The sequence below is a fragment of the Phyllobates terribilis genome, unplaced genomic scaffold, assembly GCF_046119375.1.
Source record: "Phyllobates terribilis strain yellow unplaced genomic scaffold, ASM4611937v1 Scaffold_7__3_contigs__length_470593459, whole genome shotgun sequence".
Lineage (NCBI taxonomy): Eukaryota > Metazoa > Chordata > Amphibia > Anura > Dendrobatidae > Phyllobates > Phyllobates terribilis.
In genome coordinates, this window is record NW_027362767.1 from 396,888,190 (window position 1) to 396,902,936 (window position 14,747).

At 45.0% G+C, this 14,747-nt stretch overlaps 1 protein-coding gene across 4 annotated transcripts in view; it reads right to left on the bottom strand.

Annotated features, from left to right (window-relative positions):
- LOC141154996 (cytochrome P450 2A5-like) overlaps positions 1–14,747 on the bottom strand; it is a 189,621-nt gene that overhangs the window by 1,658 nt on the left and 173,216 nt on the right. For all 4 annotated transcript variants that reach the window (XM_073641587.1, XM_073641589.1, XM_073641586.1 and 1 more), the window contains 3 exons: positions 7,886–8,027; positions 7,531–7,718; positions 4,455–4,596 (listed from right to left, as the gene is read on the bottom strand). In XM_073641587.1, coding sequence (XP_073497688.1) covers positions 4,455–4,596; positions 7,531–7,718; positions 7,886–8,027 — 472 coding nt within the window. The remainder of the gene's footprint in view (positions 1–4,454; positions 4,597–7,530; positions 7,719–7,885; positions 8,028–14,747) is intronic.

Here is a 14,747-nt window from a genome sequence, read left to right on the forward strand (position 1 = left end):
CCCACCTGTGACCTGTTTTCTTGTAATCAGTGTGTGTGTGCATAAAAGCTGAGTGAGTTTCTTGGATATAGACAGAATCTTGCATCTTTCATCTAGCCAGTGATGTTTCTGGATTGTGAATCATGGAGAAAGCAAAAGAATTGTCAATGGATCTACGGGAAAAGGTAGTTGAACTGTTTAACACAGGAAAGGAATACAAAAAGATATCCAAGGAATTGATAATGCCAGGAAGCAGTGTTTAAACTGTGATTAACAAATGGAAAATCAGGGCTCTGTAAAAATCAAACCACAGTCAGGTAGACCAACAAAAATTTTGGACAAAACTGCCAGGAAAAGTTCGGGATGCAAAGAAAAACCCACAAATAACATCAGCTGAAATTCAGGACTCTTTGAAAACTAGCAGTGTGGCTGTTTCAACATGCACAATAAGGAGACGCTTGAAGAAAAATGGGCTGCATGGTCGAGTCGCCAGAAGAAAGCAATTACTGTGCAAATGCCACAAAGTATCTCACCTACAATATGCCAAACAGCACAGAAACAAGCCTCAAAACTTCTGGAACAAGCTAATTTGGAGTTATGAGACCAAAATTTAACTTTTGGCCACAACCATAAACGTTACGTTTGGAGAGAGGTCAACAAGGCCTATGAAGAAAGGAACACCATTCCTAAAGTAAAGCACGGAGGTGGAACAATGATGTTTTGGGGATGTGTGAACTACAAAGGCACAGGAAACTTGGTAAAAGTTGAAGGAAAGATGAATGCTGCACGTTATCAGCAAATACTGGAGGCAAATTTACATTTATCAGCCCGGAAACTGGGCATGGGACGTACGTGGACGTTCCAACATGACAACGATCCAAAACAGAAGGCCAAGTCGACCTGTAATTGGCTACAGCAGGACAAAGTGAAGGTTCTGGAGTGGCCTTCTCAGTCTCCTGACCTCAATATCATTGAGCCACTCTGGGGAGATCTTAACGCGCAGTTCATGCTAGACAGCCCAGGAACTTACAGGAACTGGAGGCGTTTTTCCAAGAAGAATGGGCAGCTTTACCATCTGAGAAAATAAAGAACCTCATCCACAGCTACCACAAAAGACTTCAAGCTGTCATTGATGTTAGAGGGGGCAATACACGGTATTAAGAACTGGGGTATGTGAACTTTTGATCAGGGTTATTTGGATGTTTTTGGTTGGCATTAAGATATAAAAAGACAAAACACAGTAGTTTGACAATAAATGGCTTCACCCAACCAACAACCATGAGTGGAGAAAAAGTTTTTTCATTATCATTTATATTCTCTGAAACAAGGGCGAGAAAGGAAAAATTCTGCCGGGGTATGTAAACTTTTGAGCACAACTGTATATATGTGTCTTGCTTAATTTAATTAAAAAAAAATCCTCACCAGCTGGAGGGAGCAGTCCAGAGCTACGTGCAGCAGAGGCAGGAGGCGTGGAAGTGTTTGACTTGTGCTTGTCAGTACAGACTCAGCGCATGTGTGCAGGCTTCCACCGTAATGGTGACACAGGCTTGTTGTTGCCGATGTACTCATGTTGTATCTGCTGCAATTCGTAGAATGGTGGCCACATAATCATTATAAAGAAAATCCCCCAATGCTGCACAAAGATGGTCCCTATAGATTCCTCTTAGATGCCCAGCAACTCAGAGAAACAGTATATATTAACCACAAACATATTAGAAATTCCATAAGAGTGCACAGCATGGTGTGCTATAGTAAATATACTAGATGAGACAACAGGTAAGTATTCTGAGTCTGACTAGGGGCAGGGATATCGTATAAGTATATAAGTATAAGATATAAGTATTCTGAGTCTGAATAGGGGCAGAGATATCACACTATCCAATATACCAACAGGTATATTTCAAAGGGCTGAGCAAGGGTAACAGATGAGAGAAAAAAGTTCAATGTGAACCACGTCAAAGTCAGGTCCAGTACATCAAGTTAAAAGGTCCAAGTCCATATATTCTGTACCAAGTGTTGAACCGCAGTAGTCTAAAAATATGTGTGCGATGGGTATCTCGCCCACACACATATATTGAAGAAACCCCTGGCTAAATAGGCCAAAGAAAAAAAAGAAAGAAAAAGTTCCGCAACCTAATATAATGAACAAATCAGAGGTGACTGTCAACAAGATTATTCGAGCAAATAAAATCCAAGTTGGCAAACTCTCAAGGTGGACGAGTGGTAAGTAAATACCCTGGATAGCCCCCCACCACCCATCTGGATAGGTCGGGCATATGGGGCTGAGAGTCATGCTCAATAGTCCATATCTTGGTTACCGCTCAATATGAGGTAAACAGTGGTCATGATCATGCCCCAGCACTGACCACAATACGTAAGAGCTCGGTGGGTTGTCACCACTGATGGAAGAGAAAAACAAACACTTTTTCTTCTTCTTGCTTATTTTCAGTCTCTTTGTGGATGTATGTGGATCCCATTGATTAGATGGTGCCCTCCGCTTGTGCATGCTAGTACTCTGTGTCCAGTTTTACTCCCAATGATTTAGCAGTTAGTTTGTTCTGTGAGGCATTAATGATGAGCGAGCACAAAAATGGTTGAGTGCTCAGTACTCGAATCGAGCAGGACAGGTTTGACTTGGGTAAAGAGTATAATGGAAGCCTATGGGAAGCAGAGAACGAAGCTTCATAGGCCATTCCCAGTCAGACTGCGCTCTGTGTGACCCGGCAATAACAGTGAAGTCAGTAACATTACTGACATCATCACCGCTGTCACCGGATCTCACAGAGCGCCGGGAGTGACCTATGAAGTTTCATTATCAGAACGAGGCTCCATAGTTTGTACTACAGAATCCGTGGACTTAGTGAGAATGCCATGGACTACGTCGGAGCTGTCGGGTGAACGAGGGACTGTCTCTTGCCTTTATTTATTTAATTCTCTCTTATTATGGTCTCTTTCTGGTTGCCATTCTTGGACTACATCGGAATTCTTGGACTATTTCGCACCAGCATGGCTTTTTTATTATTTTTTTTTATTAATAAATTGGTGAACCGGGGAGCGTTTTTTTTTTTAAATATATTTTTGTGTGTGTTTTTTTCTTTTAACTTACTAGGTTAGTAATGAGGGTGTCTGAAAGATGCCTCTTCATTACTAACCTCTGGGCTTTAGGCCAGCTGACACTACACAGCTGACATCAGCCTCAAAAAAATAGTCCCCCAATTGCTCTGAATTGGTGCATCTAATGTGATGCACCAATTCTTTACTTGCCTCGGGCTTGTATTTTTAGGCTGGGAAGGGCCCAATAACCAGGGATCTTCCGAGCCTGATAATATCAGTCTGCCGCTTTCTGCTTTATCTTGGCTTGTTATCAAAATGGGGGAGACCCCACCTCATTTTTTTTTTCATTATTTATTTAAAATGTATAAAAAAGGTTATAAACACTCTTTAGGCTGCGTGCCCACTTTGCGATTTTCAAGCGTTATTGATGCGGAATTTCCGCAGAAGAAACGCTTTAAAAATGCTTGGTAATACGTGCCCCATGGTCCCCAAAGAAAATCCACATGTGCTGTGCACATGCTGCGGAATTTTCCGCTGCGGAAAGATCAGCAGCATGTCCATTATTTGTGCGTTTCCGCATGCGGATTTGAGGTCACAATGCATTTGAAAAACGCAAGTCAAATCCACATGTAAAAACGCTGCAAAAACGCTTAAAAAACACGTGTAAAATCCGCAAGCATTTTTACTGGCAAGGACATGCAGAAACGCTGCAGAAATTTTCTGCTTCAATTCTGCATCGTGGGCACATAGCCTAAGTGCCACATGAAAGGCACTAAAAGGTACAACTTTATAACATTAATCTAAGCTCTCCCTCCTATAACAACTCTTCCTGAACTGCTTCCAGAGGAGAGTATGTCGAGTATCGCATCACCGGGTCAGAACGGGGACTCCAGCATGGTGCTCCAGCACCCGTGATACGGACTCGACACGCTCGCTCATCACTATGAGGCACCATACACTTTCTTAGACCAAATTTAGTTTTTTTTTCTCTTACATAAAAACAAACAAAAAAAACTGAATGTTTTTCATTAATGTTCTGGATCCCATTATCATCTCTTTTAGGAGCAATCAATTTTTACAATGCAGTTTTTAGCAGATCCATTCATTTGAATGGGTGAATTTGATCTGCAAATCAGATGAAACTCCCGACGAGCTGTGAATGGGACCATAGACTTTACTATCCACTAAAACAAAAAACATATTTAAAAAAATGTATGCAAAAAGCTGAATGTGAATGGGTTCTGAGTAGAAATGTTTCCAGTGGAGAATACCTGTGTAATAAAGCATGCCACCATTATTTCCTCATAGGTTAAATATAGAGTTAATGGAAACATCCTCTGCATGAAACTAAAGTCATATATGAAAAGTAATAGTATAGCTGTAGGACGCAGATCCATAATGTACAGATATATAAGATTTACCTAAGGCGAGAGGCATGAATGCATCATTCTTCTTAAATTCTCCTTTCTTATTGAGGAAATTCTCTGGGTTAAATTCTTTGGGGTACTTAAAACAGGTGGGGTCTTTTAGAACTGATGTCAGCATTGGGTAGATTTGGGTACCCTGAAATTTTCCAAAAATTCAATAGTGAGAATACAGAAGTAAGATAAACAGAATATTTAATGCTAATGAAAATAATTTTATAAATAGTAGAATATACGAGAGTGAGTCAAAAATTATTCGCACTCTATTTTAATCAACTCTCAGAAAAAGACAAATGCATCATTTGTTGACATTGTCTCCCTGATTTTCAGTGTACTTTGTCCATCTATCAACAAGCTTTCATATTACTTCATTAAAAATATCTTAGGCTTAGGTGAGAGCCATGAAGACACCACAGTCTTCTCCTGCTCATCAGGCTTCATTCAGGGAACCAAACTGTCTGTCGTCTACCCATCAAAATCAGCTCACGTGCATGTGGCTCAGTCTTGTCATCAGTTGTGGACGGGCGTCTAACTCTTTTTTCATGGCTGGCACTTGTGCCACCTTCCTTGAACTTCTCCATCTATTCATGCATAATTTCTTCACGACAAATCACTTTCTTCATACTGTGCACCAAGCCTTTGATAAATATTGGCACCAGACACCCTCAGATCACAAAAGACAAAAAGAACGAATCTCAGTATTTTGTGAAAATCACAAGCCATTGTTTTTTGCACAATGAACTGACATACCATGTTCACACCTCCATAGCAGTGTCCTGGGAGCAGTATCATATCAAAATTGATGATAAGACAGTGTATTCAACAGAAGTTTTAATGTAACCAGAGTGCAGAAAATGTTTGACTCACCCTCATATATTGTTTGTTTGTAAACTGGTATTACAACAAAATATTATTAACAAAAGATCGCATACCCACTGGACCCTTTGCTGGGACCCCTATTGACTATCAGAACTCTGGTTGAATGGTGCGGCAGGTTGGACATGCCTTCAGGGGTTTCATTCATGTCTGGTCTCCAGTATCTTCAGAGGCCAAAATTCACCTCCACTTGCAACCAGATGCGAACAGGGATCATTACACCACCATTCTTTTGATCATGGGGTACCAATGGTGTGACTCAGACCAATCTACCATTTATCAAACATCCACTGGATACATACTAGCTTATTTAAGCTGTAATACCCCTTAAAGTAAAATTTTCAGAGTTACATGGCATAACTTATTACCGAATAAGCCTGTAGTTTAATCCAGAGCTGCTTTCATAAGTCTGTTTTTTAATTTTGGTTAATTATTTGGAAAGAGTTAAAAAGCTTGTTTTCAGACAGTACCTTCACCTATCTCCAGAACTGGGCTCCCTTGATCCCCTGTTCTGGCCAGCATCTGACTGTGGAGCCCCTGTGGGTTCAGCCGCCACAGGTGTACTGCACCTCAGATAGAGGTGTGGTATCTCCTCTTCCAGGTAAGGATGGAGCATCTCACGGGACCCACTTCACCACTCAACACTACACCACTCCTGTCCTGTAGGGGCCTAAATGCACCAGGGTGCTGCCCCAGTCCGGGATAGAGGAGATGGGGGAACCAAAGATAGGGGGAACCAGGTAGTGGGTGAGGGTGGAGGACACACTTAAAGGAAGCACATATAGAATCTATATAATTCACGGCCATCTTAAGTTCAAGGTCTTTTGATCGTGGTCTTCTGTCAGGGTCCAGCAAGAGTCTGTAGCTGGCTGAAGATTCACGGTCCTCGTACTGTGGCCTTGAGATGAGGAGCGGGTCAGAGTTAACCAGAGTCTCTGCTCGGTCAGGGTCTTGTTCTAAGAAGGCCTTGGAAGGGAGCAGAGGAGTTAGGCTCCACAGGCAAAAGGATCCCAGGGGGATACAGACGGAGCAGAGTTGCCACCTGTATTCTTCACTCTGGCTTAGCCAGAGGGATTCCTGCTACAAGAGGGGTGACCAGCCCCCGATATCTGACTGTGTACTTCATGTCACTGTTGGAAAAGCCTGGCGGCTTAGTGGATCCCAGGGAGGAACACAAGAGAGAGGAGATAAGAAGGAGAGGAACACACCAGCGGGGTCTTGACAGGTGCTCTGGACCTACCTGGGAAGTGCTGAACCCCCTACCCGGTGGCCCAGTACGCCGTGTGTAGCAGAGAGAAGCTTTGCGGCTGAAAGTTCATCTAAAGTGAGTTAAGACCCGGATGACTTCATACACCGACTCCGCTTGTTTTTTCCTGCGCGGCACTGCACCCACCATTCCTCCACACTGATTGTTCATTTATTACTGCCCTGAGGCCTACTCCGCCTGTGGGGAGTAGTACCAGCTGTGCTGCTAGAACATCGGCCTCAGAGGACTGTCGCAGCGCTGGTGGCCATCACCAGGAACCGCAGGTGGCATAGTCGAATAACCACTCATCCCTGAAAGCCCAATTTTTTATGTGACAGCCCTGGGCACGCAACAGGTCAAGGCCACGACTGCTTTCCCCCCACACAATCCACAAGGCCCGGCTCCGAGTATCCCTCATAGCCCAGGGAAGGCGAGTCATGACCACCAGTAAATAGAGAGCTGGAGGCACATGTGACATCTTTCTTCATTTGTTACAATAGGAGCAAAAAATTTTCCACGGCAAATAATGGAGAGCACTGGCACATGCACCACCACCCAGACTCAACTCACTGGTGATCGAGACGTGGGATCAGAGTGGAGGCTCTGGAGATAGATGCATCTCCCATGGGTATAATCTGCATCTATTGGATATTGAATATGTCAATGTCAATGTGACTGTTTTTTCTTTATTAGACAATGCCAAGTGTAAATATGACTCTGAAGGTTAATAACCAGAGAAAACTTTATGTAGCTAATGAACCAGAAAGGAATGATGGGAGCCTGCAGAATTGTGAATGCAGCTCAGGACTACAATACAGGCAGTTGTAGAAAAAGCTAACGGTTTCTTAATTTACTCCTCCTGTAACCTACATAGACTATAAGGGAAAGAAAGGCATGCATCTCAGTCAGTAGCTAGAAGATATATGCATGTAAGTGAGATATCTCATATACCTGTGGTAAAGTGTAACCCTTCAGTGTGACCTCTTTTGTAGTTCTCCGGGGCAATCCCATTGGAATCAGGTCTATAAATCTTTGCATTTCATGGACCATTGCTTCGGTGTAGGGCATGTGATTCCTGTCCTGTAATGTTGGTTCGCGATTTCGGCCAATGATTTGGTCGATCTCTTTGTGCACTTTGGCTGTGGTGCAAGAAACATTCAAGTTGAGATTAGCAAATCCATTGACCAATATGAACCTACCGGGTCTTTTCTATTCCTGCTACTGTATGTTATAGCTGCGATGAGTTAAAGGAATATGCCCTACTTGTGTTTTTTTAAAATAGAAATGACTTTATCCCTTCACTTACCTAAGACATCTGGGTATTTCATGAGAACGAGTAGAGAATAGGTTGTGGTTGTACTCATGGTCTCCACTGCGGCGAAAAAGATCTGAAGGGTGGAAGCTATTAAATTCTTCATGTTAAATTCACTGTCAGGCTTTATTTTCTCCTGGAGATGTAAAAAAAATCTATAATTAAATGTAAATCAACATAACGGTGGAGTAGACCCTGTTTGACCTATTAAGGCTTGCACAAGATCGATCATCCTACAAATCGTTCATCCATCATGTCAACATTAGTGATGAGCGAGCTTGCTCTATACTGCTCGGTGCTCACCCGAGCATCTCACTGCTCGAGATGCTCGGCGCTCGCCGACTATTTCAGGGTTGCTCGGGTGGGAACTCGGATCCCCTCCCTGCATGTTTGGCGCTCTTTAGAGAGCCAATAAACATGCAGGGATTGCCTGCCATGCACTGTAATGCCATAGCCATGTTGGTTGTGGCCATTACAGTGATTGGCTGGCCGCACAGTATCATCAGGTCTTTATCAGACCTGGCCTCGCCATGCTCGTCATAGTCACTCCGGATCAGACAGTGTAGGGAGAGCTGCTGCTGTGTCAGGGAGAGATCTGATCATGTATTAGGTAGTGTAGGGAGAAAAACTGTACATTACACATATCCATCTTAACAAACAGTCTGTCTGAGGACTAATCAATCTGCAGAGATATCAGGCAGGCAGGGAGTATAGGCAGGTGGTGTATATAGCAGACTGCAGTGCACATAGCACAAGAGGCTCCTTTCCAATTCTGCCTTCTGCTGCTGTTAGATATTTCTATACAAAGGCCCAGGTCTCAGGGGCCAGGAATGCTTTTCTTTGGATCCTAATCCTCATTATTTGCTTAAAAATCAATCCAGAGAACACCATTTTTCTGCGCCATTTGCTTGTTGGCATTGCAGAATACTGCCAGGTCCTTTCCATATTAGAGCACTAGAAATCCAGATACTTAAAACTCTGTTTTCTCCATCAAACGGATCACATATGCGTTGTCTGAAAATACTGCCATTTCTGGCCTCTATTAAAAATTTCCTTTAGTGTGCCATTGAAGCAATTGACTGCAGTTTACTGTTCAAACTACTTACCTACAGGCCAGGTATTTAAAACTCTGTTTTCTCTATCACACGGATCACATATAAGTTCGCTCCAAACTCAATCATTTGTAGTGAGCGTAGAAGATAGTGTCCTCCATTTAAAATGGGCAAGGCACGTGGCAAGGGACGGGGAGCTAGTCGTGAGGGTACTGGTGCATGCAGAGGCTGAGGATAAGGCCGTGGGCAAGCCAAAATTGTGGCACAACAAACACCCACATCTTCTCGCTTGACCTTTCTGTCCCAATTTCTAGGGGACCGCAGCACACCACTATTGAACCCAGAGCAGTGTCAAAAGGTTGTTGGTTGGATAGCAGATAATGCTTCCAGTCACTTAGCCACCACCACCACCCTGTCTTCCACATGGTCAAGTCTCAGTAGCCATGAGTCTGAACCGCATATTCCTCACCCTGATCCTCCTTCCTCCCACCATGCCGAGTACACAGAGACAACTGATCCCACACTTGGACACTCTGAAGAGCTGTCCACTTATCCATTTAAAGATTCGGGCCTCTCGCCCGGTCCACTTGAAGCAGGGCAAGAGGAGATCACGTGTAGCGATGCCAAAATAGTTGAGCAGCCATGGTCACACGAAGGAGACGGTGGGAAAGTGTCATAAGAGGTGGACGATGATGAGACACAATTGCCAGAAAGTCAGGAGGAGGACCAGGGTGGAAGTGGAAGACGAGGTGGTGGATGATATAGTAACTGACCCAACCTGGCAGGAGGGCATGCAGAGCGAGGACAGCAGCACACAGTGGGAGGAAGTCAGAGCACCCCAACAGGCAGGAAGAACAAGTGTGGTGGCCGCAGAAAGAAGGCAAGCAACCATTTCCCGTAACACCTACTCGAAGGAAGTTGCCAGTACATCTGTTAGGTCTTCCCGAGTCTGGTTGTTTTTTAAAGACTCTGCCGATAACCCCAAAAAGGCCATTTGCACCACCTGCTAGGCCAGCATCAGCAGGGGTGGCAAAACGACCAGCCTGACCACCACTAGCATGATCAGGCACATGGCAGCAAAGCACCCGACATTGTGGGCCGAACCCCAAGGTCCAGGAACAGTGTCTGCGGGTGGCACCATTGCTTCTTCCGCTGTTGTGCATGCTAGTCAATCCCCTGTCCATGGTGCATGCAAAGACGCCTCCTGCCCTGCACCTGTCGTTGCACACTCTCAAGTAGCAGCATCAGGAAGCACGTCTATGTCCTTGTCCCAGCGCAGCGTTCAGTTGTCCATACCCCAGTCCTTGGAAAGCAATCGCAAATATGCAGCTAATGCCCAACAGGCCATACTACTAAATTCTCACATTTCACAACTGCTTGCTCTCGAAATGTTGCCTTTTAGGCTCGTGGAGACGGAAGCATTCTGCAACCTGATGACGGCGGCCATCCCTCGGTACTTGGGCCCCAGACGCCACTATTTCTCCCGTTGTGCCGTCCCCGCATTACACAAGCATGTGTCCCAAAACATTAGCCATGCTCTCAACAACGCAGTTACCGGTAAAGTCCACCTAACCACGGACACGTGGACAAGTGCTTGTGGGCAGGGATGGGATATCTCACTGATGGCACACTGGGTTAACATAGTGGAAGCCGAGACCCAGTCAGACCTTGGGACAGAACACGTCCTCCCGACTCAAAGGATTGGGGGCTCTAGGTCAATCAGGGTTGCCCAAATGGTCTACAGCTTCTGCACCTTATCATCCTCAGCCTCCTCCTCCTCTTCAGCCTCCATCTCCGAAATGACAACATCAGTCACAAGCTGGAAGCACTGCAGCACTGCCTCGGCCTAGCGGCAACAGGCTGTGCTGAAGCTAAAATGCTTAGCGGAAAAACTGCACATTGCTGAAGAGTTGTGGACAGCTCTGAAAGAGCAGGCAGATCTGTGGCTCACACTGCTGAACCTACAGCCAGGCATGGTCGTGTGTGACAATGTCCGGAACCTGGTGGCGGCTCTGAGGCGAGCTCACACACGTACCATGCCTGGCCCATGTGCTTAACCTCGTGGTTCAGCGGTTTCTCAAATCCTACTCGGAGCTGCTGGATCTGCTTGTTAAAGTACGCAGCCTGTGTGCCCATTTTAGAAAGTCAGCTACAGCTTCCGCCGCCCTTGCAGTGTTTCAGCAGTGTTTGCAGCTTCCGGCTCACAGACTGGTGTGTGATGTCCCCACGTGTTGGAACTCTACACTGCAGCTGTTGGGAAGGATTTGTGAGCAGAAGAGGGCAGTTGTTGAGTACCAGCATCAACAAGGCCGTTGGTATTCAGTACAGACTCCACACATAAGACCTCAGAAGTGGACATGGATGTCAGACATATGTACCATCCTCCAAAACTTTGAGGACTCCACCAAGATGGTGAGCGGCGATGACGCCATAATTATTGTCACCATCCCGCTTCTCTGTCTTCTGAAACGCTGTCTGCTCACAATCAAAGAGGATGCATTGCAGGCAGAGCACAATGATATGGAGCAAGGAACCATACTGGGTGATTACACACAGCCAAGCCTCATCTCATCTCAACGTGGATTGAGTGACAATGAGGAAGAGGAGGAGGAAGGACAGGAGCTAGTTGCATGCACTATGGATGGTACTACCCGCACAGCTGTCATACCGTCTGTTCAGCGTAGATGGCCAGAGGACAGAGAGGAGGAGGAGAGCATTTTCAGCCATCCTATTGGTGAGGACACGGAAGTCTTGCCTGTTAGTTGTCTGGCACGCATGGCTGAGTTTACGTTACGCTGCCTTTCCCATGACTCTTGCGTTCTCAAAATTTTGGGTGACAGTCATTACTGGTTGGTGTCACTTCCAGACCCACGCTACAAGGAGAACTTTATATCTCTTATTCCTGAGGCGGACAGGTCTACAAAAATGGGGCAGTACCAAAAGGCCCTTGTTGCGGAACTATTAAAAAATTTCCAATCTAAAAACGCTGGTGGCAGAGGGCACACTTCGTTGGACAACCAAGAAGTATAGGCGAGAGAGACACAACTTCAATCCAGCAGAGGCAGGGGAACACTTTCAAATTTCTAGGAGAGTTTTCTCAGACCCTCCCATCGCAAAGGCCCTGAGGCGCAGGGTACTCTCACAAGGAGTACAAAGTTTGGGAAGATGCTGAGGAAGTACCTTGCCGACCATACCAACGTCCTCCGTGATTCCTCTGTGCCTTATAATTATTGGGTATCCAAGCTGGATACGTGGAATGAACTGGCTCTCTATGCCTTGGAGGTCCTGGCCTGCCCTGCTGCCATCGTTTTATCAGAGCGGGTTTTTAGTGCCGCTGGTGGAATTATAACTGATAAGCGCATCCGCCTATCAACTGAAAATGCTGACATGTTGACTCTTATAAAAATGAACAAGGGCTGGATTGGGCCAGACTTCTCAACACCACTGAATGATAGCAGCATAACCTGAACTCAAATCCAGTGTCTTTTCTTGGGAGGTGTATTTCCATGCACCTTTTCACACCCACACATGGGTATACGCTTCCTCATTTTGTCTATTTGCTCTTGTCCTCCTCCTTCTCCTCATCCTCCACCACCATATCACCAGGGTGACCGTGGTCCGTGATACAACACCCACATAATTTTTTTAAAGGGTGTTTATGATGCCTGTGAAAAAAATTTTTTATACTGTATGTTCATGTATACCCCCCAAGGGGTAAATGTTTGTCAGCCCATACACTTAGTGCATGGGTATTACAAGTATAGGAGGCCGCTCCTTTCTAATGGAAATTTTTTTTATGAGGCCCTCCTCCACGTCTCTTCCAAGGGGCATTCAAGTGCCTCCAAATTTTTGGCAGCCCTTGCATTCAATGCATAGGCCAACACTGTGGGACACTCTCTCCTTTCTAATGGGAATTTGTCGTTACTGTAGCCCTGCTCTGTGTATCTTTAAATTCTTAGTGGGGTTTTTCCTAAAATTGGTCAGCCGTTGGACTCACTGCATACCCTATAACTGTATAGCAGACCCTCTCCTTTCTAATGGGAACATGTCGTACCTTGTTACTGTGGCCCTGCTCTATGTGTCTTTAAATTCTTAGAGGATTTTTTCCTAAAATTGGTCAGCTGTTGGACTCACTGCATACCCTATAGCTGTATAGCAGACTCTCTCCTTTCTAATGGGAACATGTCTTACCTGTTGCTGTGGCCCTGCTCAGTGTGCCTTCAAATTCGTAGTGGGGTTTTTCCTAAAATGGGTCAGCCATTGGACTCACTGCATACCCTATAACTGTATAGCAGACCCTCTCCTTTCTAATGGGAACATGTCGTACCTTGTAACTGTGGCCCTACTCCGTGTGTATTTAAATTCTTAGTAGGGTTTTTCCTAAAATTGGTCAGCTGTTGGACTCACTGCATACCCTATAACTGTATAGCAGACTCTCTCCTTTCTATTGGGAACATGTCTTACCTGTTGCTGTGGCCCTGCTCAGTGTGCCTTCAAATTCGTAGTGGGGTTTTTCCTAAAATGGGTCAGCCATTCGACTCACTGCATACCCTATAACAGTATAGCAGACCCTCTCCTTTCTAATGGGAACATGTCGTACCTTGTCACTGTGGCCCTGCTCCATGTGTCTTTAACTTCTTAGTGGGGTTTTTCCTAACATTGGTCAGCCGTTGGACTCATTGCATACCCTATAACTGTATAGCAGACTCTCTCCTTTCTAATGGGAACATGTCATACCTTGTCATTGTGGCCCTGCTCTATGTGTCTTTAAATTCTTAGTGGGGTTTTTCCTAACATTGGTCAGCCGTTGGACTCACTGCATACCTTATAACTGTATAGCAGACTCTCTCCTTTCTAATGGGAACATGTCATACCTTGTTACTGTGGCCCTGCTTTATGTGTCTTTAAACTCTTAGTGGGGGTTTTCCCAAATTTTGGCAGCCCTTGCAGTCACTGGATACGCAATAACAGTATAAGAGACCCACTTGTTAATAATGGGAACAACAAAGCATAGCCGGCAGATGGCTCTCTAACAATAGCTAGGGCCGACTGCTGGCCTTTTAAGAATAGTAAGGGCCGTCTGATGTCCCTGTAAAAATAGACTTTATGACTTTCAGAGTCCCTCCTTCATAAATAAAAAAGGATGTGTCTGATGATGTGTCACACACCACATTGCCAGATAAGGTTGTAAAATGTTAAAATTACATTTCCCGGTGAATTAATTTGTCTTAAAAAGTAACGTAATAAAAACAAAACAATAGGATCTTTCTTTAGTATAAAAAACAGCGTCACCAATTTAACCTCAATGTAATCACATTGTTCAGCTCATGCACCTCCTCCTCCATCTCCAAAATGATCACATCAGTCAAAAGTTGACAGCACTTCCTTGGCCAATTGGCAACAGGCTGTGCTGAAGATAACATGCTTAATTGACAAACCGCCCAGCGTTGCAGAGTTGTTGAAAGCTGTAACACAGCAGCCTGATCTGTGACTCTCACCACTGAACATACAGCCAGGCATGGTCGTGTGTGACAATGGGCGGAACCTGGTGACGGAGAAATGACAGCCGTGGTAGATACGGTTTCCCTCTATGCCAGACCTTTCACCGAGCTAAAGAATATGGCTGTAGTGAAATACAACTCCCACTGAGAAGCTGTTTCAGATTGAAAAACATTGTGCCCACCAGAGGATTTGATTCTGAGGGTTAACCTTTCTCATCCGCTCAAGAGCCCCATTGCAGCTGCAAAGTTAGCACTATCATGAACTCTCCTGAGGCAGAAGCCAAGGCACACCAGAGGATTCTC